The sequence below is a fragment of a genome, unplaced genomic scaffold, assembly GCF_019419815.1.
Source record: "Pyrus x bretschneideri cultivar Hongxiangsu unplaced genomic scaffold, Pyrus_bretschneideri_v1 Contig19, whole genome shotgun sequence".
NCBI lineage: Eukaryota > Viridiplantae > Streptophyta > Magnoliopsida > Rosales > Rosaceae > Pyrus > Pyrus x bretschneideri.
Genome location: NW_025999490.1, coordinates 501451 through 527891, shown reverse-complemented (window position 1 = coordinate 527891; position 26441 = coordinate 501451). Strand labels below are relative to the sequence as shown.

At 35.5% G+C, this 26441-nt stretch overlaps 2 protein-coding genes and 1 pseudogene across 5 annotated transcripts; all 3 read right to left on the bottom strand.

The window, feature by feature from the left end:
* Positions 1 to 1289: 1289 nt before the first annotated feature.
* LOC125476515 lies at positions 1290 to 4075 on the bottom strand (annotated as a pseudogene).
* A 1533-nt stretch (positions 4076 to 5608) lies between these two features.
* LOC125476493 (MADS-box protein FBP24-like) lies at positions 5609 to 9411 on the bottom strand. 3 transcript variants are annotated; one of them, XM_048582692.1, is made up of 8 exons: positions 9369 to 9411; positions 8717 to 8986; positions 7527 to 7593; positions 7249 to 7413; positions 6665 to 6706; positions 6532 to 6573; positions 6071 to 6323; positions 5609 to 5884 (listed from the first exon to the last, which is right to left on the bottom strand). In XM_048582692.1, the coding sequence occupies exons 2-8, from the start codon at positions 8902 to 8904 to the stop codon at positions 5880 to 5882; spliced, it is 762 nt and encodes a 253-aa protein (XP_048438649.1). In that variant the 5' UTR covers positions 8905 to 8986; positions 9369 to 9411; the 3' UTR covers positions 5609 to 5879. The 3 variants fall into 3 exon arrangements, with proteins under 3 accessions (XP_048438649.1, XP_048438647.1, XP_048438648.1); XM_048582690.1 differs by having other exon boundaries at positions 5612 to 5884; positions 6071 to 6338; XM_048582691.1 differs by lacking the exon at positions 9369 to 9411 and adding an exon at positions 9232 to 9368 and having other exon boundaries at positions 5612 to 5884; positions 6071 to 6338.
* A 9905-nt stretch (positions 9412 to 19316) lies between these two features.
* On the bottom strand, positions 19317 to 22509 carry LOC103935146 (copper-transporting ATPase PAA1, chloroplastic-like). 2 transcript variants are annotated; one of them, XM_048582687.1, is made up of 4 exons: positions 22098 to 22509; positions 20927 to 21024; positions 20017 to 20126; positions 19317 to 19468 (listed from the first exon to the last, which is right to left on the bottom strand). In XM_048582687.1, coding segments are annotated over exons 1-4 (294 nt in total). In that variant the 5' UTR covers positions 22100 to 22509; the 3' UTR covers positions 19317 to 19384. The 2 variants fall into 2 exon arrangements, with proteins under 2 accessions (XP_048438644.1, XP_048438645.1); XM_048582688.1 differs by lacking the exon at positions 22098 to 22509 and adding an exon at positions 21676 to 21971.
* Between the last annotated feature and the right edge of the window lie 3932 nt (positions 22510 to 26441).

Genomic DNA, 26441 nt, shown 5'->3' with positions numbered 1-26441 from the left:
GAGTAACCATGTAGGTAGTGAAGCCCCATCGCGGATCAACCAAGCAGAGTCACTCTCACGAATTTGTTAGGCAGTGATCACCCATCGCGGATTAACCAAGCATGATCACCCCTAAGTATGTATGGCCATAAGGATCGCCCATCGTGTATTAACCAAGCACGATCCATAAATAATATGGTCCCCCATCATGGATTAACCAAGCAGGACCACTAGTGACCCCCATCGCGGATTAACCAAGCAGAGTGACACCTACAAAACTGTTGGGCAATGATCACTCATCGCGGATTAACCAAGCATAATCACTCCTAAGTATACATGGTCATAAGGATCGCCTATTGCGGATTAACCAAGCACGATCCATAAATAATATGGTCCCCCATTGTGAATTAACCAAGCAAAACTATCCATGTGCCACTGCTACATGGTGTAGACTCAGTGTCACCTAACCTGGTGACACTAAGGTAATGGTCCCCTACTAGCCCTCGCATTTCTCAACATTTCAAACAAACATTAGCAAAAAACAAAAACTAAAAAAGTAAAAAGAAAAAATTGAAAAGAGGGGTTCGGTATGAAACTAGCGATTCCTATCCAGAACTGTTGCTAAAATAGTAGCGACAGTTATTGTGGACAATCGGTATCAAAGTACTGATCGTGTCCTTTTCAAAACACAAGTTGATGAAAATATATCTTTTGATAAACGGAACAAAAATTCGAGCTTTGCTCCCCGTTCATTCGTTGGTTTTCACATTCAAGAAATTATTTAAATAATGGAATAAAAATTTTACTCTTTGCAAAGCCTTGCTCTAATTGGAATCCAAGAAATAGGAAGAAAACTGGAGAATGTTGAAAATTTTAAGATGTAATTAAATGTAATATTCTTGTGGCTGTTTGATGATGAAGAAATTCAATGTTTTTTGGCTGGTTGAAACTGACATGACCTTATAAGAGCAGTTCCTACCATTTGTCCACTAGGCTTCTTAGAATCCAACGTACTTGTTCAAGAAAATTTGACGGATGTTTGTAAATCAAGCGGCAAGATGGAGATTTTATACAACAATTTAATTCATCTTTCTTGTCTTTAAAATGTGGATTATTCTTTTGTTTGAAAGATACGAAGAGTTTGATGTGTGGTTAATTAGTTGATGATTGTAGGGTGTGTGAGATGTGAGGGTAATACTGGAAAATGCGTGAGGTGTGTTAAGAGAAATTTTAATTTAAAAAGTAAATGTAAAGTGTATAAAGTATGTGGGATGTAGTAAACAAAACGTGAGGTGTTAATAAAACAAGTCTGAAGCAAATATGATTTTTATTATCTACCATGTATAAATGAATTACAAGTTACAAGTAATTTAATTTAATTTCCAGCTGCTGATTCTTCAAGACCACAGAAGTATTTACAAGTACAACAAATTGTATAAGGTTCCGGTATCGAAAACCCCCATCTGTGAAATAAAGAACTGCGTGTGTCATTCAGCCTTGCTATAACCCGCATAAAGCTGCAGTTTAGAACAAAGTAGCGACCGCTCATCACTCTTCCGAAGATGCATAAGCTGTCGATCCAAGGCTTTCTGATCTATATATGAAGATCCATATGACTGACAGAGAGAGTTCTCAGGTTAAGATAGTCTCTCATTGACGAAAGTGGCATCATAGGCTAGTTATAATCCCGGTCTGGTTTGAGCAGAGACGAGCAGTCTCACAACATTTGAATCCCTCCTGACCAGTCGCCTTTCGCGGTTGATTGTCAATTTGATAAAGGGGAGCTTCTGTGCGATCTGGCGCCAGATTTCATTCTCCGTTCCATTTGGTTCTCCATATTGAAAATAATGCCTCACCTAAATCACAAAATTCAGATTAGTACGGAATAGTAATTTCCACTGGTATTACCTGTCCACTGTAATTACTTAATAGATGACAGTAATTTTGTACCATTTTCACATACCAAATTGCGGTCACATAACATGCACAAAAACTTCAATTGTAAAACTCTTATGCATCAACACCACTTTTCCACAAAGTAACCAAGAATTTCAGCGTGGCTGCAGAGCGGATTCAGAGTATGTAAGATGTCATGATTTTACCGTGTAGAAGACCTTCCTAGGCACGACAACTCAACTATTTTTTGCCCCCTTCTGTTTTTCGAAGTGAACAAAAGACAGAAATTGATGCAACCATTCCAGTTCAAAAAGTGAGGACCTAAGTACAGGTTTACATCTCAGGCACACTCATATATATGGTCTAACAGATGAGATACAAATCCTGTACCAGTTTGCATTAGTTTCCCTATGTATGCTCATGTGCTTATATACCTTAGCTTCCTTACAATGCTGAAACAGAAAATATAAGTTCAAAAAACAAAAGAACAAGAATTATAGCAGAATAATAAACAACGGAAAGAGAAGGCAAATCAAATCCCAAAATACAAAGATTTTGGACTAACCTCGTTTAGCTCTGTCTGGTACTCCAGAATTCTCTCAGTGGGGATTCCTCTCAGCATTGAGACTAAGAATCCTGGCTTTAAAGCTGCATTGGATTCTACAAATATTGCTATCTTTCTGTAGTCTATAACACCTTCGAATGGAAGCTCAATGCTATCACTGATTATCACAGGCACACACAAACTAACTACAGAATCAAAAAGTCGACAGGCTGATGGAGTATCACCAGCCGGATTCAAACAGAACTTCGACGTATGCATCCCATGTGTAGCAGCCCGTCGATTCTCTGTGGATTGGGTTCCATGCTTTACTATAACATCCTCTTCATTTTCAAGTAATTGGAAAAGTAAATCACGTATCTTTCCACCCTGCACAAACACGAAAAAAGCCCCGAAAGTCATACATTAGCTCAGGAAAGCAGATAACTGATCCTAATATCAAACATTTACCCCCATAAAGTTTCTTGATTCATAATTTCATATTCAAATCAGTAATTCATAGACTTAGATGGCAAGCAGCAATCACAAAATGCTTAATAAAAATGCAGCATTTCAAACATACCAACAAGATAGTTGATCATAATAACCAACAAAAATTATCAAGTTAAGAAATTTAGTATGAAATTGAAAATGTACGTCTTTTCGAAAGCGGGCTCCCATGAAGAACAACAGGGTGTTCCTATTCTCGACGCTGATGTCGCCCGTGTAAGTGGTGATGCGGTGAGAGTAAGGCACGATCACGTCCTTCACAAGCGATCCTTGGTCCTCCTTCAACCGCCCAAAATCGGAAACAAGCAGTACACAATTTTTGACTTTGTCAATCACTTTGTGTAGAGCATTGGGGTCCGAAGCCATGATCACATGGTCTCGGCCATTGTTCCTCTTCCAGTACTCCTGCGACTCCAGCCACTCAATCAAGGCCACCTGATTCTCCTCGTCGCTGTACAACGGCTTCTCTGACCCGGAAGCTGGTTGCGCCGAGTTAACAATCAGGCTCAATGACGAGAAGAACGGCACGTAGAACAAGTCTGCCTCTTCCGGATCCAATACCCTCTCAACGGGCGAACCGACCCGTTCCGATTCGGGTTTGAGCAGGTCCTGGAACAGGTACCACTCGCCCATGTACTGGTGACCCGGGTACTTGAGCTTCGAAACGTCGTCGTCGGGCCGGCCACCGCGAGCAAGCGAATGATGCTCGATGACTCCGTAAGTGAACCGCTTAGGGAGATCGTAGAGGTACACTTTAACAGGCTTTCCCTGTAAATTAAGCTGATTTTCCTGAGTAGTGGAAGAGGCGGAGGAGAAGGAGGGGAAGGCGTTCTCGAGCTTGGAAGTGGCGGCGGGAGTGAGGAAGGTGTTGTGGAAGATGTTGTGGAAGGCGTATAGGACGAGGACGACGACGATGATGGCGAGGGATTGCTTGAGGAGCGAGGATTTTCGCGCCACTGAGAAGAACTGGGTTAGGGTTTTGCGGTGGACGGCATCGAGGGAGGTGGAAGAGCGGGCGGAGGGTTTGTTGGCTTTGCTGGATTGGAGCTCACTACTAGTACTCATCATACCCGTGGTTTTGGGGGCTTGGTGGGGCCCTGCTAACGTGCGCCAGGGTGTGTACGGGGAGACAGGTTGGTTTCTCTATGTAAATAGAGTACTTAGAATTTGTTAATTGTTTTCAGAATTGCATCCTTAAAATAGTGAATGATTTTCCAATTGTGTTTTAATCAAATAGAGACGTAATTAATAAAGTGTGGGAATATTCATTTTCATCATTGAATTATCAATGCATGTTTTATTTGTAATACATACGATTGATGGAGAATGACTGGTGAAAGATAAAGGATTTATAAAAAACACATTACTTTGATTTTGACATGAATATTCAATATTCAATTCCTCTTGTCAAAACCACTTAGAGATGGTCTAGTGGTTGAGGACAAATTCTAGATCCGTATTTCACACGACACACGTATTAGGTTTGAGTATTGACGCTGTGTGAATCACACGATGGTACCAAGGGAAGGTTAAAATGCATCTATTAGTCTTTCTGGCCTTCGAAGAGTATACTATCGTGGAAAGCCACCAACTGGTCCCTTAAAAAAAAACAATTTCCCTTGTCATATTACTAGTGCTTAAATCATTTTGTCCCTTTCCTACAAATAAAAAAAATCATTTTATCCCCCAGGAAAATGAAAAAAATACGCAATTATTTGTTTTCATTAATCATTAATGTACTTAAAACGCAAAAGAAAACATTTCTAGTACAAGATTTTGTGTTGATGGTTGATAACTTGATGACATTCTTGTTAAGAAAGGCCGAAGACAATTAATTTTAGCTAAAGTTTTAGGGGGTGATAGTTAATATTAAAGGAAAACTAACGGAAAATTTAAAAATAAAAAAAAACTTTAGTTTTAATGAAAAATGACAAATAAAGGTGTAAGTGAATAGTACCAGAAAATGGAAAAATATGATTTTTCATTAAAAGTGAACAGTACCGAGAGTGTTTCGTTAAAACTTCCTAATATTAAAGGTAAAGATTTGGTCAGGTTCAATGAAGGAGCTTGATTAACAGTGACATGGTAATAGTACAAGATCAAGTTTAGGGAGTGCTCCTTAACAATACAAATAAAACGACCAAGTGATTGTTTTCATACTGCGTTGTTAATTTAAGTGTTATAGTATGATAAAGTTGATACAATTAATGATATCGCGACGATTACATTAAAAAGATCTGTACTAAACAAAGGCTTGTGATCCAAGGTTTTCTAATTAGGTTGAGCTTGCCAATTGAGCCCAAGGCTATCCCCTTCACACATGCCTTGCCCAAGATCAAGGTTTGATATATACATATGCATTGTAACATAAGTGAATTGGTGAAATCAACGACGACAGTTTGACAGTCACGTAAAGTATTTGCCTAAACAAAAGCTTGTGATGCAAGATTTCCTAATTGTATCGAGCTTGCCACAAGGATACTTCCTTCACAAAGGCCTTGCCCAAGGTTGCCACAAGGTTTTTTCGATCAAAGCCCAAAACCAAGGTGACCTTCTCATCAACATGCATATAAATACCTTAACACCTTTGGGTGTATCTTATAATTACTTCTATTTGTTCAAAATGTAGGCAAACAAATCAAGACCAAAACAAGTTACTACATTGAATTCTTTGATATCGTCGTAGACTAAATAATGTAAATATTGTAAACAATGCCCCAATAATATTAATTGTATGTAAAATATTAGTAATCACTCATCACTCATCATCAATATTCATGATATATATTGACAAAAACCAACATCATCTTTAGCTAGAAATTCAAAAGTAAATTAGAAATGTGGAACCCCAAATCCATAACATAAAAGGACACTGATCAGATAATATTCTTAACAAGTCATATATATCCTTTTTTAACGCATGCCAGAGCTAGCTTGCCCTTCTCATAAACTGTCACTCTGCAAAACAACAAAACTAATAATTCAGATAAAATTAATACCATAGTTGTAAATAGGAACATGTTGTTATAAAGAAGTAAAAAGAATAGTTAATTAGGCTGCATGTATATTATATACCAATACAACTTAACACTGTGTCTTTGTGTGATCGTGATCATATAATATATAAAACTGCTGCATACATACCGTACATAGAAGGCCCGCTCAGATTGAAATCGAGAAGGCCGGGATGATGATGATCAGGCTGGTGAGGGTAAGGGTTGAACTGAGGCTGAGGCTGCAAAGTAGCAAGCTGAAGCACACTGCTTGGTTGTTCTTCACCTCCAAATGGGAATTGATCGAGTACATATCGACGCTCTTCAGATTTCGGCAGCATCTCCAGATTCTCCACCTGCTCATGAGCCTCAAGATGCGCCTGATCATGACCAAATGCTGCAGCCTGATGCGCCTTAATCTAAGTTTCCATAAGAACGTACGCAACATGGATAACTATTATATTTGATAAACTGATCAAATTAACTGCATGCTAGCAATGAATTCGAGTGTAAAATGAATCTTATATATATGGAGAGCTTTAGGTTATGTATATATTGACTCAGGGATATTTCAGTAATTTAAAACTTAGATATAACCCTGCAGATACTCACCAGATGGAATAGTTGCTCATTTTCTTCCTCCAGTCTTTTGGTCTAAGTTCCATGACAAAGCAACCCATCAGTATTTCAGATCATTCACCAAAAAGTTAATATATTGCTAGCGATCATGGGTTTAAAAATTTACCGTTGCAAGAAGATTGTCTGTCTGCTGTTGCAAGACCTCAAACTGTACACCAATTTTCCAATTAATTAGTCATTTGAAAAAAAAAAAAAAAAACCAAGAAATATTTGAACAAAAAAAGGTTAGGTAATTAAAACACGGGATTCTTTAGTATGTTACGGAGAATCATATACACCAAATTTTTTATCGTCAAATCATTGGTCAAGAATTCACTGATCAATATCTACTGGTAATTAAAAGTCTTGGTTTATTGGATACACAGGAGCATAGTAGAAATTTTGTTATTTGTTAATAGACATCGTAATGTGACCATGTTACAAATCATACAGTACCAAAGTTAAACGTGTAACACTGAAATATAGTTAACTAAAGGGCATACATATATAACATCAATATAAAGATAGGATAATACTATTTACACACTTTTTTTTACCTCTCTCACACTCTTATTAATTTTGGGACATTGATCTTCATCAATTCATTCTATCCAATGACAGAAAATTAAGAGGGTTGTATGAGAAGTAAAAATGGATGTGTCGATAACACTCCCCTAAAGATATTGTAATTAGGAGACAATTGAAGATTACCTTCCTAGCTCGAACCCTGTTAACAGACTCCTCCAGCTGGTGTTCAAGCTCCACCAGATCATCAAATCGAACGCAGCGTAAATCCTCGCCCGTGTAGCGTTGCAAACTCAATTCCAGATGCTGAGTTTCTCTCCTCATTTTTCTCAACTCAGCATTCATATATTCCTTCGTCCACAAATTACAAGGTATGCCACACTTAATTCTCAGAACATAAGTACTTAGAATAACCATATTGGTTTTGAATTCAAATTCAGTACATAATCATTGAGTGCATATACCGTGTCGTTGTGTTGCGGTACTCGAATCCCTTTTGTAACCTGGTATCTTTGAATAAGCTCCTCCATGCTATAAAACATACAAACAAAACCATGCAGTTCATGATATATACCGATTATTATAAATTTAATTCCCAAAGTTGCATCATGTATAACTTAATTGGACGTGTAGCATTGTAATTGATAGGCATATGTATGCATAATTAATTTACATTTCACTCAGTAAAGATCTAGAAAAATAATTCATCATAACGTTTCATACAAAACACTGTTGTAACGATCTAGCAGGTCCAATTACAAGAGAACAAATGTAGCATTATAATATATATTTTTTAAACTCGGAGAAACTTCAACTCTATAACGAATATAAAAATCTGATTTACCCAAAATTCAAAAGGGAGAAACGATCAAATGAAAATAAAGAGTAAGATCAGGCTGTAGAAACTGTAGTAGGAAGACACAGTCTGTGGCAGAAATAATTATTGACTGTGAATTATTTATTTCTTACTATTTGTTTTTGCTGACATAGTTAATCATGAGTGCCTCAGTGAGAAATTAATAGGTTAGGAAAACCCTAGGTATGCAGATCTGACCAAACAGCAAGTATACTCAATTGGTCAAATCATTTAAATTTGATGAGGCTAATGAGCCAAAACTGAAAACCAAACCATAGTGTGTAAAGATCAACCTGTGGTGCTCAGAAAAAGAAATTAAAGGAAAAATAAATAACTTACACTGTTTTTTTTTTTGTTGTTTGTGGGTGGGTTGGGGGGAGGGGGGGAGGGGAGATGTTGGTGGTGTGGGGAGAGAGAGAGAGAGAGAGAGAGCAGACCATGTACAAGAAGACTGTAGAAAAAACGAAAACCCAAATGGCAACAATAACAATAAAACACATAGATCACTGAAAAGAAAAACGAAAGGAGAGAAGAGTTGAGTGATTTGAAAAAAAAAGCAAACCCAGAAATCAAAATATGATCTGCTGTAAAATGAAAGAGAAACATTAATCAAACTTGTGTAACCATTAATCTCCAAACTGGAAAAATATACACAAATTATGCAACCAGATCATGATAAAACCCATCTGGCAGACACATCAGAATAAAGAAAAAAAAATAAAACAAACCCAAAAAAACACCAATAAAGCAAGAAAATATAAAACATATAAAAAATAGGAGGGCTAGCTAGTTCATCACCTTGATGACTCACTGCAGTACTGAAACATCTTGCCAGTGCTTGAGAAAATGACAAGGCCGATCTGGGCGTCACATAGCACAGAAAGCTCATGAGTCTTCTTGATCAGCCCTGCCCGTCGTTTCGCAAAAGTCACTTGCCTTGTGGTTCGGTTTTCTATCCTCGAAATAGTTATCTTGCCCCTTCCCATATTTATGTAGGTTTTCTTCTTTAGTTTGTAGGAAAAGCTAGAAGAAATTGATGGAACTCTGACTCCACCAGTGCTCAAATTCCTGATTTAGATCAAGACCCAATAAACCCAACAATTAGCTAGTTCAAAATACACATTTGAGCATAAAAGAGCATGTATATGCGGATTATATATGGGAAAAATGGTTTAATTATTAGTATGCTATAAGTACTAAAGGGTTCTTGGTTTTGTTAGATGAAAATAAATGATGAGAGAGTTGTACCCAATAAAATTCTTAAATGAAAGAGTGCTACAATAAACAAAAGAAGTGTGATCAGAAGTAGGAACCTGGTTTTCTAAAAACCCTAATGATGACATACGTAGAAGAGAGAAAGGGAGGGAGAGAAAGAGGGAGGGAGGGAGAGAGAGAGAGAGGCAGAAGGAGGACTTTGGAAGCAAAAGACTTAGAGGGATTACTGCTTTACCTCTGCTTTCTCTCTTTGCCTGTTGGGTTTCAAGTTTGGCAAGATGAATTGTGGCGAATGAATTTGTAGAGACACTATATTTGGTTACAACTTAGCTTGGCAATTGGTCCGTCTTTCCAAATTATATTACCAAAATGCCTCCTTAACTTGAAAATTTGAATCAATATGTCCATGGAATTGTTATTGGCACTTCAAAATTCTCATTGTACACTCCAAACTTTCTATATTTAGAAAGAAAAATACACTTGTAAGAAGTGTAGAATGAGATTTTTGAAGTGTCAATAATACTTCTCATGTTAAAGATGCGTCCTTAATTACCCCTCTCTAATCCTCCTCCTTTCCTCCCATCTCACCTGCCCCATCCCCCCCTTCCCTCATCGTTTCAAGTATTTCCGTTTACATATGTGTATGTTTTTCGAGTTTTTTCTGCATTATCTATAAATAAGGAGAAATTAGGTTCCTATCATTCTTTTTGCTACTCCATTGATTAAAACCTATTCCTTTTCAATTTTTGATCAATGTCCTTAGGTATTAATAACATCATTAATTATTTCAATCATAAATATTTTTTATTTTTAAATATATTCCCTTAGTGTTAAAAATGTTACAATTAGTATTTTTATATTTATGAATAAATTTTTTATCTTATATTTTTATTTTTAGTTTGTACCCATTTTTAATTTGCAAACCTTTTTTAATTTGTACCAATTTTCTTTTCAGTTTTTTTTTTTGTACCCATATATTAATTTCTTTTTGTGCCCATATTTTTTAAAGTTTTATTTATATTTGTGCTCATGTGTTTACCGTCATGTGACATTGTATAATTAATCAGTGATAGAAAAATTACATATATATATGGTATATTTATGTTTTGTGGCTAAACTTTGTATCATATATTTATATTTTTAGTTTGTACCAACTTTTAATTTGCAACTGTTTTTTAAATTTGTAGTATTTTCTTTTTAGTTTTTATTTGTATCCATGTATTAATTTCTTTTTGCGCCCATATATTTTAAAATTTCATTTGTACTCATAATTTTTTAATCTTTTTGGACCCTAATTTATTTATAATGTACCCATTCTTCTTTATTAATGTACCACTTTATTATATGTGAAATGTACCAATTTTTTTAACACTATGGATATATTCTTTTGCCATTTATTATTTCTAATTGTTACATAGTTTTTATCCATTTATTCATCAAAATGTTTGAATTTTTTTATTGTAGCCGTTTATAATACTATTATAATGAGAGATTTTAAATTTATAGGATTATAAATCCCATAAAATATCCAACAATTAATGTCAAAACTATAAAAATATAAATATTAATAGTAACATAATGAGGTGTACAAAGTCAAGGGACTTTGAACAAACCTTGAATACCATTAAGGATTTAGAGTGTTAGAGACTAAGGACCACATCCAAAGTATCCCTATAAATAATTAGAGTTAATTACAAAAAACTACCTCAACTATGAGTCAAATGACACTTTCATACCTCATCTTTTAAAATTGACAATGTCATACCTCATCTTACGAATTTATGTCAATATTATACCTTCCGTTAGCTTGGCCGTTTATTTCTCAGTTAAATGCTGACGTGGCTTGATCCGGGACCCATTTTTATTAAAAAATTAATAAAAACAAAAAAATCATTTAATATTATTTAAATATTAAAATAATAATAAAAAAGTACATAAAAAAATAAAAAACATTAGCCATCATCTTCCCTCTCCTTTCGTGCATCTCCCCCCTCTCTCTTCCCCATCATCTTCCTGCAACCCAGAAAAGAAGAAGGAGAAAGAAGAAGAAGAAGAGGAAAAAAAAAAAAAAAAACCCAAACCAAACCAAACCCAGTTCATCCCCCTTCCCCCCACCACAAACCCAACCCCCTGCAACCTAGAAAGGAGGAGGAAGAAGAAGGAAACAAAAAAAAAAAAAAAAAAAAAAAAACAACAACAACAACAATGGGAAACCAAGTTCGTCCCACCTGCAGAAGAAGAAGAAGAAGAAGAAGAGAGAAGGAAAAAAAAAAACAGCAGCAAACTCGTCCCCTCCCACCCAACCCCACCCCACCCCCCACCACCTAACCCGCAGAAGAAGAAGAAGAAGAAGAAAAAAAAAAAACAGCAGCAAGCCCGTCCCCTCCAACCACCCAACCTGCAGAAGAAGAGAGAAGAAAAAAAACAAAAAAAACAATGGGAAACCCTTCACCCACCCACCCAACCTGCAGAAGATGAAGAAGAAGAAAGAAGAAAAAAAAAAAATACCCAGTTCGTCCGCCCCCCTCGCACCCACCCTCTCCCCTCCACACCCATTCCCCCACCCCACCCCCCCCCCCGGCGCCGCCCCCGCCCCCCATTTTCTCCTTGCCCAGGAGAATGGGTTTTTTTTCTGGGTTTTTTTTTTTTTTTTTTTTTGGGGTTGTAGGTAGTGGGTGCGAGGTTGGGTGCAGAGGGTGGGGTGCGAAGGTGGGGAGGTTGGGTGCGTGGGTGTGGGGAGAAGAGGGGGTGAGGAGCAAGGAAAACAAATTGGTTTTTTTTTTTTCCTCTTCTGTTTTTCTGAGTTGTAGTTGTAGAAAGGGGAAGAAGATGAAGATGGGGAGAAGGGAGAGAGGGGGGGGAAGGTACGAATTGACGTTGGTTTTTTTTTTTTAAATAATTTTTCTTTATTATTTTAATATTTAAATAATATTAAATAAATTTTTTTGTTTTTAATAATTTTTTATTAATTTTTTAATAAAAATGGGTCCCGGATCAAGCCACGTCAGCATTTAACGGAGAAATAAACGGCCAAACTAACGGAAGGTATAACATTGACACAAATTCGTAAGATGAGGTATGACATTGTCAATTTTAAAAGATGAGGTATGAAAGTATCATTTGACCCATAGTTGAGGTAGTTTTTTGTAATTAACTCAAATAATTATTCATCCTTTTACATTGTTGATTACCTGTTCATATTTTTTTTTTCCCAAAAGAATAACAATTAATCACATTAATATTCATCTTGGTCACTTTTAATACGCGTCCTAGGACGCAGAGAAGTCCTCGATTGCTCCTAGTTGTGAATACTGGTAAATTTTAACGCTTAAATGTTAAAACTGTAGGTTTGGGATCGGAGCACATGGAATTGCAGATATGCAAAGTGGTCCATGGTCTGTAATCTTAATGCCTAATCAGTACGCGAAGACCTCCCAATATTCATGCATGCTACACGGATATAAGCTTTGAATTATTGGGGGTATATATGTCATTTCAAGAGAACCCTACAAAACTTTGATGTCTAATTGCATGCAGCGACTGTTAACCACCCTGCCCTTTTGTCTGCAAACCCACCTCTCTGGATTATGCTAAATTTGGAAAGCTTTTTAAAGTTGTGAGAGCCAACCAAGCTTCCTCGAAAATGAAACGAATGTATATATGTGTATATATATTGAGTTTTAGATAAGTGCATTATTGATTAGTGTTAATAATGTACTCGGCTTAGTCATTAAGCATCATATATATGAAACTTCTGCTTACTAATCAAACGCACCATTAATCTGCAATTGACCCTTTGAAGTCATCAGTCACCTTTTCTTTGGCACGTATAAGTGAGTCACAACTTTGATGAATTATATGAAGTTATTCTAATATTTTGTTTTGCACACCTATATGCCTATTAAAGGGGACTAGTTGGTGGTTTTTGTCACGACATCACTCATCCGAGAGTCAAGAAGATTTATATAGGCATTTTAGCCTCTTTCTGTCCAACATCATGTGATTCATTAACGCCAGGAATTGAACCTAGGACGTGCTGTATGGAATACAAACGTGAAATACGTCCCTAATATTATATATAAAATGTTGACAGGGCAAATAATTAGATATTTTATCCCATGAATTTTTTAGTGTGATGCTCACACTGATGTGGTGTTACTATTTTGCTTCTGTTACACGTACTAATATTATATAATAGGTTTATTAAATATCAACTATATCGTTCACTTTTTACCAAAAAAATATATCATTCACTTATTACACATAGATTAGTAATACCACATTTGTGAGACAGTAACACTCAAAATTATATATTAAAGTCGCTAGATTAAAATGTTCAAATCTTTTGAGAAGGAAAAATAGAGAGTACTAGATAAAATGTTCCATTGATTTTATGTCACTCTAGTATGCCCTTTGTTATAAAATGTTATGAAAATAATGCATCTAATAGTTAATTGTGTGTGGGTGAGATAGAGAGAGAGGTTGTAATTAAACTTGTAGTTGGGATGTGAATTTCAATACCTTTTTACATATGTGACAGCAAAGTAACACTAGTCATAAACTACCTATTTAGGATTCAGCTGGGAAGAAAAGCAAGTGTCAATAAAACGATGTTGATTGGCCACAAACCCAGCCGCCCATCCTCCCCCAACTCCCCACCATCCTCAGCCTCCTCATGAACCTCCTCCCCCGAAATATATTCCACCCTGCAATGAGAATATAATCATTTTTCTTCTGTAATAAATTGGTGTGCAGGGACAGGGAGGTCAGTTTATGGAGTCCACCTTCATTGCTCAAAATGTGACCGTCGGATGAGAGCCATATACAGAAAGAAGAATTAAGAATGTTGTTTGCCTAAAATGGAACTGATAGTTTTACGTCCCCTTCATCATTGATATTTTTGTCTGAGATTCAGTCTTCACAGACTCACATGGACTTTCGCAGGCTCAAATATTAAACAAATTAAGTTTAATTATTTGTCATCTACGCGCATGCATGTGGAATTTTGACTGGAATTGTTTTCACATCCACAAAATTTTGTTCCGGGCATACAAAACCAACAGTTAAACACCTCCTGCAAAGTCATGTGAACACATGTAATACGGGTCAACAACATTACTAATTAATATTGTAATTACGCTAGGTTTTTCCATAAAAAAATAAAACTAAACAACCTACAAAACGGAATGAACTAAAAAGGCAGCAGCAAAATAGAGCCGGTAAAAGAATCAAGGGGGCTGGAGCTTCAATAGTATGAAATGAGAGACGTAGGTTATACGTAACTTAATTTGGGGTTCTTGATTTGGGTTTTCGATCTTGTGGTCTTAGGCTTTGAATCATTTATGTGTAGGTGTTTTGGGACTTGACCTGCTCTTAGGTTAAAAGAATGCATGATTAATTTGTTTATCTTTCAACTCCATCGTTTCTCTCTAAAGTTGTTTTAATTGATGTTGGACTTGTTTGGAATTGTTCTAAAATAAGCGTTTTGGTGAATTTTTTTTTGGTTTCAAAAGCACTTAAAGTGTATCATGCAAGATACATCAGTTATGTACTTCTTACAATAAATATTTAAGTATTTTTTCAAAATGTACTTACATTTTTAAGAATTGATTCCCAAAACACTTTCATTAAAAACGTTTTTAATCATTTTGAATAATTAAGAAACTATTTTAATTCGAAAACCTGCAGCTGTTAGATTCGTCTTATGTGTAAATCAACTGGATCTCATTCACTCGACATTAGTCATTGCATGCGTCCATTGCATGTATATAGCTAGGTGAGTGCAAATAAAATTTTGTTCATATTTTTCTCGTCATCCCATCGATCCTAGGAAATAATAATAAAATAATGAAGAAAATCAATAGATCAGTAGCCAATAACATTAAAATATATGTTACGTACATTGCCTTGAATTGGACACATCAGAGACGGCATACAATTGCATTGACTGCCAGTACTCTATGACTGTGTATACATATACAAACTACTACAAAATTAGCTTACTTGTTTGATATTTTCTTCTTCTGTCTTCAGGAGCAGCCAGTTGCAGGTATTATCATCATCTTCGGTCTTCAGGAGCGGCCAGATGCAGGGATCATCATCATCATCCTCATCATCATCGCCGTCCCTTATTCTTCTTTCCTTCTCCTCCTTTCTTCTTCTTCCTCTTCTTCTTCTTCTTCTTCTTCTTGTGTAAAAGTTAGATTTTCTTCTTCTTCTTCTTCTTGTGTAAAAGTTAGATTCATATCCTTAGATAATTTATAGATCAAAATATGATGCAAGATTGAAATCAATGGTTAATTAACAGCCAGCATGTTCTTCTTCTTCTTGGTGTAAAATTCAGATTCACGTGAAAAGTACAATTTTGGATCAAAACATGATGTAAGCTTATGGATTTTAGTCCTTTGATTGTATGTCCATGTTAGCATCTATGTTCCAACTCAATCTTTTTCTCTCCATGGTTTATGGTTTTCATTTTATTACCTAATATACCCCACATGTTCAAAATGGCTTATTTGTCATTTTCTTCCCAAAATTTTAGGAATTTATCATTTTGCTAGTTTTCATATTAATTCCTTTACGAGGATGTTTATCAGATTAATTGTCCAATAATATACAACATTTATTTTTCTTCACCTAGTTCTTAAGAACATTTCAACCAAGACAGGAGGTAATAGATAAAGGTCGATATGTAAAAGATAAATATAGTAAACTGCAGCAGTTGCCTCCAAATAGTAGCATAGATGTCTTAAAGGTCATCAACTCTTGAAAAACTTTCCCTATACTGAGAGTCTCAATATTGGCTTGTTCAGAAATGACCTAGAACAAGACAATGATTGGCACTTTATGTTCACATGGGGTAAGGTTGGTGTAGGACATCCTATGGCTGTGTACAAGTAATACGATTGTGAGTACCCTATGGCTCTGTAGGGATACTCTATTGGTGTAGGATACCCTATGGAAATTTTTAGTAGTGAGTATAAAATTGCGTTTTCTTCTTCCTTTTTCTTTTCTTTGATTCACGAAGGGAATCGAACTCAAGATGATTTATCCATACATATGTACTAAGATGGCTATGGTGTTGCACCAATCTTAATATTGTTGGAAAACTAGGAGTATATAATATTAACAAGTTTCCTAGATCACTAACAGATGTTAACATGATACCTAAGGCAGCCATTGTAGAACAAGAAAAAGAATATCTTCTACTCGTTGAAAGACTTAATGTTCTTAAGGTGATAGAACCCAATACCACAAAACTTTTCTTTACGAGTCAGGAGTCCTTACATAGATCAACATTCACCAACTTCCCTCTATCATGGAGAGTTGGTTTTTCTCAATTAACAGCAGTTTCATCAAATAAGTGGGATGTAAGTTATCTCCACAATTGTTATTCATATTTCCTTAATAATAGGAAGCAGTTTTTTTTCCACGTTTGCAACTTACGTCAAACTGTATTGTTACCAAATACATTTCGTCCTTCACTAAATGATAGTTTAGTCCAATTAAGTTTCTAACATTCTCCCACCTGGACGTAAACTAATCATTTAATCAAAGTGTTATCACAATTACAATATTGACTCCTTAGTGATCACATCCAGTTACACGTAACTTGCTTCCCCACATCTACCAGTATCAGTTCAAATGTCGAACTCTAGAAAACCATGTGTAGCTCATTGGCACATGCATTCTAAAATCATTGTCATTTAACTCTAATATGTATGATGTCAAACTTTCAATGAACTTAACATTCATTTTTCTATGAATCAATTCAATCAACTTTATGGATCATCTTTGGATAATCACAGTTCCCTGAATTAAAAATCATATAACACTTTGTGATATATAAGCTATATAACTCAGAATAATCATATAGATTCAGCACATGCATATTTATTACTACAACTCAGTCTTAAACCATCACTTCATAATTGTAATGGCGTACTGACAACCATGCAAATACATATAAATACACATTCATACATGCAATTCATATAAGAGTTTCTTATTCCCACATTTCAACATATTCTAGAGATTTGTGCACCAAGTTCACAACACCAAAGTTAGTGTTTCTTTTGAGCCTGCCTTCCTCCTGAGCACATATGGAAATTAGTTCATCCAGTGACCATTTTTGCTTCTGTGTGTTGTAAGTGATCTTCAATTGATCAAAGGATTGAGGTAGAGAAGTTAATGTCATATGAACAACAAAAGCATCATTAACCGAGACCCCCAAGTCCTTCAATTTTGTTGTAGTGTCAACAAGCTTTAGTATGTGCTCCCTAACACCTTTGCCTTCATCAAATTTCAAACTGGTCAGCGTCGTCATCAATTCACCCATCTCAACTTTCTTGGACTCTTTGAACTTTGCTCCAATTGAATCTAGAAAATCCTTAGCTTTGTCACATGCAGGTATCCCACCTCTCAGAGTCTCACTCATAGTTCTTTTCATCACCATAAGCGATATCTTGTTGACTTTCTGCACTTTTCATGCTTCAACCTTTGCTTAGCAGTCGAAGTGACAATCAGTAGTGCAGGTTCATCATCTCTCAATGCTAAATCGAGATCCATCAAGCCCATCAAAATCTCAATGTCTTGTTTCCACCTTTTGAACTTTCCCCCATTGAGAGGCTCGATCGAGAAAGGCTAAGTGCAAATGAGGTTGCTGAAGCTGCCAAATAAAACATTAAATACAATTTTAATTTCATGCATCACTTACACATGTTTATATATCCCCTTTAGGTTAGAAATATAAACACTCCTTCAAAGTCATCATGTACGTTCTGACCACTTCAATAATCTTTTATCACAAATATATCAAGTCTTTGGACAAGATAATTACAAGATTATACAAGGAATGATTCATTGAAACCTTACGCATTTTATATATTCTTTCCTTTGGAAAAGAGTATGAATATGCAATGAATCTTTAAACCCTTCTTTTCTAGAATATACATCTAAATCATTCACTTTGGTGAATTCAAAATATTATCATAAGTGATGCATGACATTAAAAAACTTCTGAGGCAAGACTACCTCATGCATTTTATTGAACGATGCTGTCATGTGTTGTCGGATGGAATAATGGAAAGCATGAATGCTGCTGCCAATGCTGTCATGTGCTTTGGTTCAACACATTTCATAAAAAAAAATTCACATACTAAAAACATATGCAGTTCGACACATACATTCGAATCTAGGATTTGTTAATTTGGCTTTGATACCAAATGTTGGAAAACTAGGAGTACACAATATTAACAAATTTCCTAGATTACTAATAGATGTTAACATGATACCTGAGGCAGCCATTGCAGAACAAGAAAAAGGATATCTTCTACTCGTTGAAAGACTTAATGTTCTTAAGGTGATAGAACCCAATAACGCAGAACTTTTCTTTACAGGTAGGGAGTCCTTATATAGATCAACATTCCCCAACTTCCTTCAATCGTGGAGAGTTGGTTTTTGTTGGTTAACAATAGTTTCATCAAATAAGGGGGATGTAAGCGTTATCTCCACAATTGTTATCCATATTTCCTTAATAAGAGGAAGCAGTTTTTTCCACGTTTGCAACTTCACTAGTAAAAAAAACACTTTGCGCGACGTACGTACATTCGTCGCGCAAAGTCAAAAATCGTTGCCTAAGGGTTTGCGTGACGCAACCTTCGTCGCGCGCTAACCGTCGCGCCAAGGCAGTGACGGTAGGGTTTGCGCGACGAAGAAATAACATGCGTCGCGCAAAGTGGCTTTGCGCGACGCATGGACTACGTCGTGCAAAGCCACTTTGCGCGACGCGCGTCCTACGTCGTGCAAAGCTCGTTTGCGCGACGCGCGTCCTACGTCGTGCAAAGCTCGTTTGCGCGACGCGCATCCTACGTCGTGCAAAGCCTCTTTGCGCGACGTGTGTGCGTCGCACAAAGTGGCATAGTGGCTTTGCTCCGCTTTGCGCGACGTAGGGACATGCGTCGCACAAAGCCACTTTGCGCAACGTAGCTTACTTCTTTGTCGTGCAAACCCTTTTTTTTTTTTGGCAAAAATATTTTTTATTTACTTTTTAATAAATATTGTAATTAAATTCTAAACAATAATTAATAAACCAAGAAAAAGTATTTAATTATAAAATATATGAAAATGTACATACAAGATGTCCGAACAAAAATAGAAAAAACTATAATAACTATCTTCTAGGGTTGATACATCAAGCTACTGGGTATCGGCCGGGCAAAAAGTGGCTAGGAGGTCAAAGATGGAGCAAGATCAAGTGATGGCATCGGGATTTGAAGACTGGACATCGAGATTTTGCTTCATAGTTAGCCTGCTTAGTTCCAAGGCATCAAGTAACTGCAAGAAATTGTGAAGATCAAATATCCTACACAACAATGCTTATTATATGAAAAGAAAGATAACTACTTTTTCCATCAATGCTCCACCAATCAACATTAAGCAAATTTTTCAAATAATCTTTTATCGATGGTGAAAAGAATTCCGCTGCACTCTTCAATTATTCATTCATAGTTGCGGATGGTAAACGTCTAAAAGAAAATTTTGCTACAACAGCATGTAATCCTCTATAGTTTGGTTTTCAAAAATAATACCGTTGAATCTGATACCTATTTCTGCTTTCAAAAACAACCCGGGAGGTGTTCGTGCAAATAATCCTACTACAATGTTATATTTTTAAGAAAATTACCTAATTTTTACATTTTTCCCAAATCGATAAAATTTTTGTTTCCCATCAAAGAAAGAAGTAATTAAGAACTCCTTACCTTCTCTTTCGGAATACCAACAACAAACGCGACGTACTCCGCGTTATTGCTTTTGTCCCCAGATAGCATGTATACATCGATCCCTTGCTTCGATAAAGATTTGACAACTTATCCAGCATCTACCCTTATCTGATCCTCAAAATAAATGAGACCGGCAAGAGTACTATCAATGCCAACATATACAATAGATTGACTCGTATGGGCTTCTACTTCTTCAAATGGTAACTCCATGCCTGCATATATTTAGTTTTTCAATGGGACCTCAATACATGATCCAAGATTAAATTATTTGTCATATTAAGAAGGAAAAAAAAAAAAAAAAAACAAAAGATATCTTATTTGGAAGATGAAAACAACTAAGCCTTTGGTTCCCAAAATTAATTTCCATGTTAAGCTAAATAGTCAATCCATCTTCTGGGGTCATTTAAGAGTTCGGCAAACAATCAAGAGTAAAATTTAGAATTGGTCCATGAATCAAAAATCTGTTTATTGAGATCCCTAAATTTAACAAAACATGTGCCCTTGGTTGCCTTCAATTCCCTAACACCAAATGAGCCCTAAAAGTTTTCTAAGATTCTACATATCTTTAATGAATCTCTAGGATTTTCTTTTAAAGTCGTTTTGCAAAAACCTTTAGAAAATAAGGCTCACTTTTGTAAGCCAAACTCAAATTGGAGAAAGAAATAAGCATCTGTTGAAGTACCCCTATATCTTCTTAGTCTCTCTAAGCTGCTTCTGTTTTCTACAAATTGTGCTACTTATAGAACTTCATTTTAGTGCTCCTGTAAGTCGAATCTGTCAAGCATTACTTCTCCATGTACATTGTTATTTATATCGTAAAGAGTTCATCATGATCATAGACAGCACTCTATGTTGTCCTATATGAATCTAAATTTTCAATAATAGGATTCTAAATTCTCTTAAAAATGGTCCAGGGCTAATGCCTATCAGCATTACACCTTTACAAGAAGCAAATTCACATTCAAATGTGCAATGATACAAACTATTATATTCCATTATACCATGTAATTACCTTTGAACCCATTCCAAAGTCCCAACAGAAACCTTTTTGTTCTCAATAGTTGGTACAGCACTAGAACCAGGTTCTTCCAAGAATGTTCCATCCGCAACCTGGAATAAGGTGCACAGTTTAGGATCTGAGCATCATGATTTTTTCGGAAACTTATCCAGCTAATGCATGCACTTAATGATATAATCCTCTTCTAGAACACCAAGGATTTGTTCACAGAACTGCAGTCTTTCTTTTTGTTTGTAAGAGATGAAGCTCACATAGGGGAGAAATTAAAAGTAGAACTCCAGCACCACTCTATACAAAAATCCAGCCAGTTAAGACGAAGGCACACTAAGGGGACATCCTTAAAGTGCTTAGACCAAAGATTCCCAAACCGATACAATATCTAGTTGTCCCAAATAAAATCCATTAGCTAGAGAAAATATAACCTGTGAATAGAGACAACCACAAGCAACACCTCACTCGGCATAACTTGCATACCAATCCATCCAAAGATTCATTGATCAAGCCATCGATAATTCCCTCTCTTTGAGATTTCAAGTGATGCATATGAATTAAATTGATCAACGCAAACTAAAGATTCAATGAACAATCACATCTGCTATTACCTTAAATCTTTCATCTTTTCAAACTTGCACAATTGAAAGAAATTCCATATTTCTGTGCCCTGTGTGTGTAAGACAGAGAAAGAGAGAGAGAGAGAGAGAGAGAGAGAGAAAGAGAGAGAGAGAGAGAGAGAGAGAGAGTACCGTGAGATGAAGTCGAAGTTGGGAGAGTAGCGAAGGGTTTCTACACATCAGCCAGAGAAATGGCGAAAAAGAGTTGCAGATCCGCGAAAGAGATGGCGAATGTGTGATTTAGGTTTCGATTTTGTAGGAACAATGATTATAATTAAAGGGTAACACGCTACCAAAACCCATAGGTAAGAAACTCACAGATTGAGGTATCAAAAAACAAAACAAAACTGACCCACATGAAAAAAATCAAATCTAATGGTAATTATCTCATTCAACCCACATCAATCTGAGTCCCAAAAAACCCAAATTTCATAACCATAACAGTGAAACCAGCACGAAACGACTGATATCAAATCAAAAAGACAGCAACCATATCCAGAAACAAAAAAATCTAATCAGCAATTACCATCAATCTAATTAGACCGTATACTTACATGAACAAAATCGAGCGGCGGTCGGAGAAACAAATGGGCAATTGGGAGGGAAAGCCTTGTGCGAGCTGAGCTGAGGAGGAGAGTCGGCTGGAGTGGAATGGGATTAGGGTTTGGGTTGGGAAAAGAGAAAGGATGAGGATGGAAAGAAGATGAGGAGGAAGGCTACGGGAAGAGAGAGACCGAGTGAGAGAGGGGGCGAGATGAGCGAGAGACAGTTCGGGTCTCGGAAATATTTGTCCGGGAAAATTTAAAAAAAAAGCGCTTAATTTTTACATTTTCACCGCCAGAATTATCACTGGCGCGACGTAGGTATATCTCGACGTCACGCAAAGTGGTTTTTTTTTTTTTTTTTTTTAAATATTACAAAATTTATTGAAAATGTGACTTTACTCTTTTCAAATTCAATTTTTTTTAACATAAAACTCACAATAATATATTTTTTTAACAAAAACCCGATCTGAAATACAATAATAATTAAATTTAAAGCTACTTAGTAAATATACATACCATTCAATTTCTTAAGTGTTATACGTACAAAATAAATAAATTTAAATCTACTTAATAAATATATATACCATTGAACTTGACGGGAAACGCATTGTACGAAATTAGTTTCAACGATTAAACCGTCAAACTTGTTTGTATATATTTCAAGATCGCATGTACCAAAAATTGCAAAAAACAAACATTCAGAGATCAAGTAACGGGACAAAAAATTTCGACGGTTATAAACGAAAAATCACGATTTAACGGTTATTTTAACTTCGATTTTGATGATTTTTTTACAGCTACACTCCTTGACCCTATATGAATACAACAAACTAATTCGATCGTCAATTGAAAATATTTACACAAGTGGATACCATAAAATCTTATGTTATACTTGATGAAAATATAAATAAACTCTAAGTGTTAGGGAATCTATCGTTTTGATGGGATGCGCATTGTACGAAACTAATTTCAATGATCCAACCGTCAAACTTATTTGTATATACTTCGAGATTGCATACGCCAAGAATCGCAAAAAACAAACATTCAGAGATCAAGTAACGGGACAAAACTTTTCGACAGTTATAAACGAAACATCACGATTTAACGGTAGTTTTAACTCCGATTTTGATGATTTTTTTACAGATACACTCTTTAACCTTATATGAATATAACAAACTGATTCGATCGTCAATTTAAAATATTTACACAAGCGGATACCACAAAATTGTATGTTATACTTGATGAAAGTATTAATAAATTCTAAGTGTTAGTGAATCTATCGTTTTGATGAGAAACACATTGTACGAAACTAGTTTGAACGATCCAACCGCCAAACTTGTTTGTATATGCTTTGAGATCGCATACATCAAAAATTGCAAAAAACAAACTTTCAAAGATTATGTAACGGGACAAACCTTTTCGACGGCTATAAACGAAAAATCACGATTTAACGGTTATTTTAACTCCGATTTTGATGATTTTTTACAGCTATACTCTTTAACCTTATATGAATACAATGAACTAATTCGATCATCAATTTAAAACATTTACACAAGTGGATATCACAAAATCTTATGTTATACTTAATGAAAGTATAAATAAACTCGAAGTGTTAGTGAATCCATTGTTTTGATGGGATACGCATTATACGAAACTAGTTTCAACGATCCAACCGTCAAACTTGTTTGTATATGCTTCGAGATCGCATACGCCAAAAATCGCAAAAAACAAACATTCAAATATCAAGTTACGGGACAAACCTTTTCGACAGCTATAAACGAAAAATCATGATTTAACGGTTATTTTAACTCTGATTTTGATATTTTTTTACAGCTACACTCTTTGACCTTATATGAATACAATGAACTAATTCGATCGTCAATTTAAAACATTTGCACAAGTGGATACCACAAAAGAAAAATGCAATGCAAGAACCCCAAAAGAAAAGGAAAAAGGCAACAAAAAAAAAAAAAAAAAAAGGCCTTTGCGCGACGTAGGTACAACAGCGTCGCGCAAACCAGTTTGCGCGACGCAGTTGTACCTACGTCGCGCAAAGGCCTTTTTTTTTTTTTTTTTGTCCTTTTGTTTATTTGTACAAAATAAATATATTAAAATCTACTAAGTAAATACATATACCAAGAACTTGATGGGAAACACATTGTACGAAATTAGTTTCAATGATCCAACCGTCAAACTTGTTTGTATATATTTTGAGATCCCATACGCCAAAAATCGCAAAACACAAATATTTAGAGATCAAGTAACGGGACAAACCTTTTCGATGGTTATAAACGAAAAATCACGATTTAACAATTATTTTAACTCCGATTTTGATGATTTTTTACAGCTAAACTCCTTGACCCTATATGAATACAACAAACAAATTCGATCGTCAATTTAAAATATTTACACAAGTGGATACCACAAAATCTTATGTTATACTTAATGAAAGTACAAATAAACTCAAAGTGTTAGTGAACCTATCATTTTGATGGGAAACATATTGCACGAAACTAGTTTCAACGATCCAACCGTCAAACTTGTTTGTATATACTTCGAGATCGTATATGCCAAAAATCACAAAAAACAAACATTCAAATATCAAGTAATGAGACAAACCTTTTGAACGGCTATAAACGAAAAATCATGATTTAACGGTTATTTTAACTCCGATTTTGATGATATTTTACAGCTACACTTTTTAAACCTATATGAATACAATGAATTAATTCGATCGTCAATTTAAAACATTTACACAAGTGGATACCACAAAAGAAAAAGGCAATGCAAGAACCCCAAAAGAAAAGCAAAAGAAAAAAAAAAAAAAAACTTTGCACGACGTAGGTGTTGCGTCGCGCAAAACAGCTTTGCACGACGCAACACCTACGTCACGCAAAGTTTTTTATTTTTGCCCTTTTGCTTATGAGCACAAAATAAATACATTAAAATCTACTAAGTAAATATATATACCATTGAAGTTGATGGGAAACACATTGTACGAAATTAGTTTCAACGATCCAACCATCAAACTTGTTTGTATATACTTCAAGATCGCATACGCCAAAAATTGCAAAAAGTAAACATTCAGAGATCAAGTAACGAGACAAAACTTTTCGACGGTTATAAACAAAAAATCACGATTTAATGGTTATTTTAACTCCGATTTTGATGATTTTTTACAATTACACTTCTTGACCCTCTATGAATACAACGAATAGATTCGATCGTCAATTTAAAATATTTACACAAGTGGATACCACAAAATCTTATGTTATACTTGATGAAAGTATAAATAAACTCTAAGTGTTAGGGAATCCATCGTTTTGATGGGATACGCATTGTACGAAACTAATTTCAATGATCTAACCGTCAAACTTATTCGTATATACTTCGAGATTGCATACACCAAAAATCGCAAAAAACAAACATTCAGAGATCAAGTAACGGGACAAAAATTTTCGACGGTTATAAACGAAACATCACGATTTAACGGTAGTTTTAACTCCGATTTTGATGATTTTTTACAGATGCACTCTTTAACCTTACATGAATACAACGAACTGATTCGATCGTCAATTTAAAATATTTACACAAGTGGATACCACAAAATCGTATGTTATACTTGATGAAAGTATTAATAAATTCTAAGTGTTAGTGAATCTATTGTTTTGATGGGAAACGCATTGTACGAAACTAATTTGAACGATCCAACCGTCAAACTTGTTTGTATATGCTTTGAGATCGCATATGCCAAAAATCGCAAAAAAAAAACATTAAGAGATTATGTAACGGGACAAGCCTTTTCGACGGCTATAAACGAAAAATCATGATTTAACGGTTATTTTAACTCCGATTTTGATGATTTTTTACAGCTATATTCTTTAACCTTATATGAATACAATGAACTAATTTGATCGTCAATTTAAAACATGTACACAAGTGGATACCACAAAATAAAAAGGCAACGCAAGAACCCCAAAAGATAAGGAAAAGGACAAAAAAAAAAAAAATACTTCGCACGACGTAGGTATTGCGTCGCGCAAAACAGCTTTGCGCGACACAGTTGCACATACGTCGTGCAAAGCTGTTTTGCGCGACGCAAGACTTCGTCGTGCAAAGTTCCGTTGCGCAAAGGTAGTTTGCGCGACGTTTTGTGTTTTGCGTCGCGCAAACATACTTTGCGCTACGAAATTTGATCCGTCGCGCAAGTTGCCGTCGCGCAAACATGTTTTTCTACTAGTGTTACATCAAACTGTATTGTTACCAAATACATTTCGTCCTTCACTAAATGATAGTTTAGTCCAATTAAGTTTCTTACAAATATAGCTATGGTATATAGTCTCTATGTGTGTA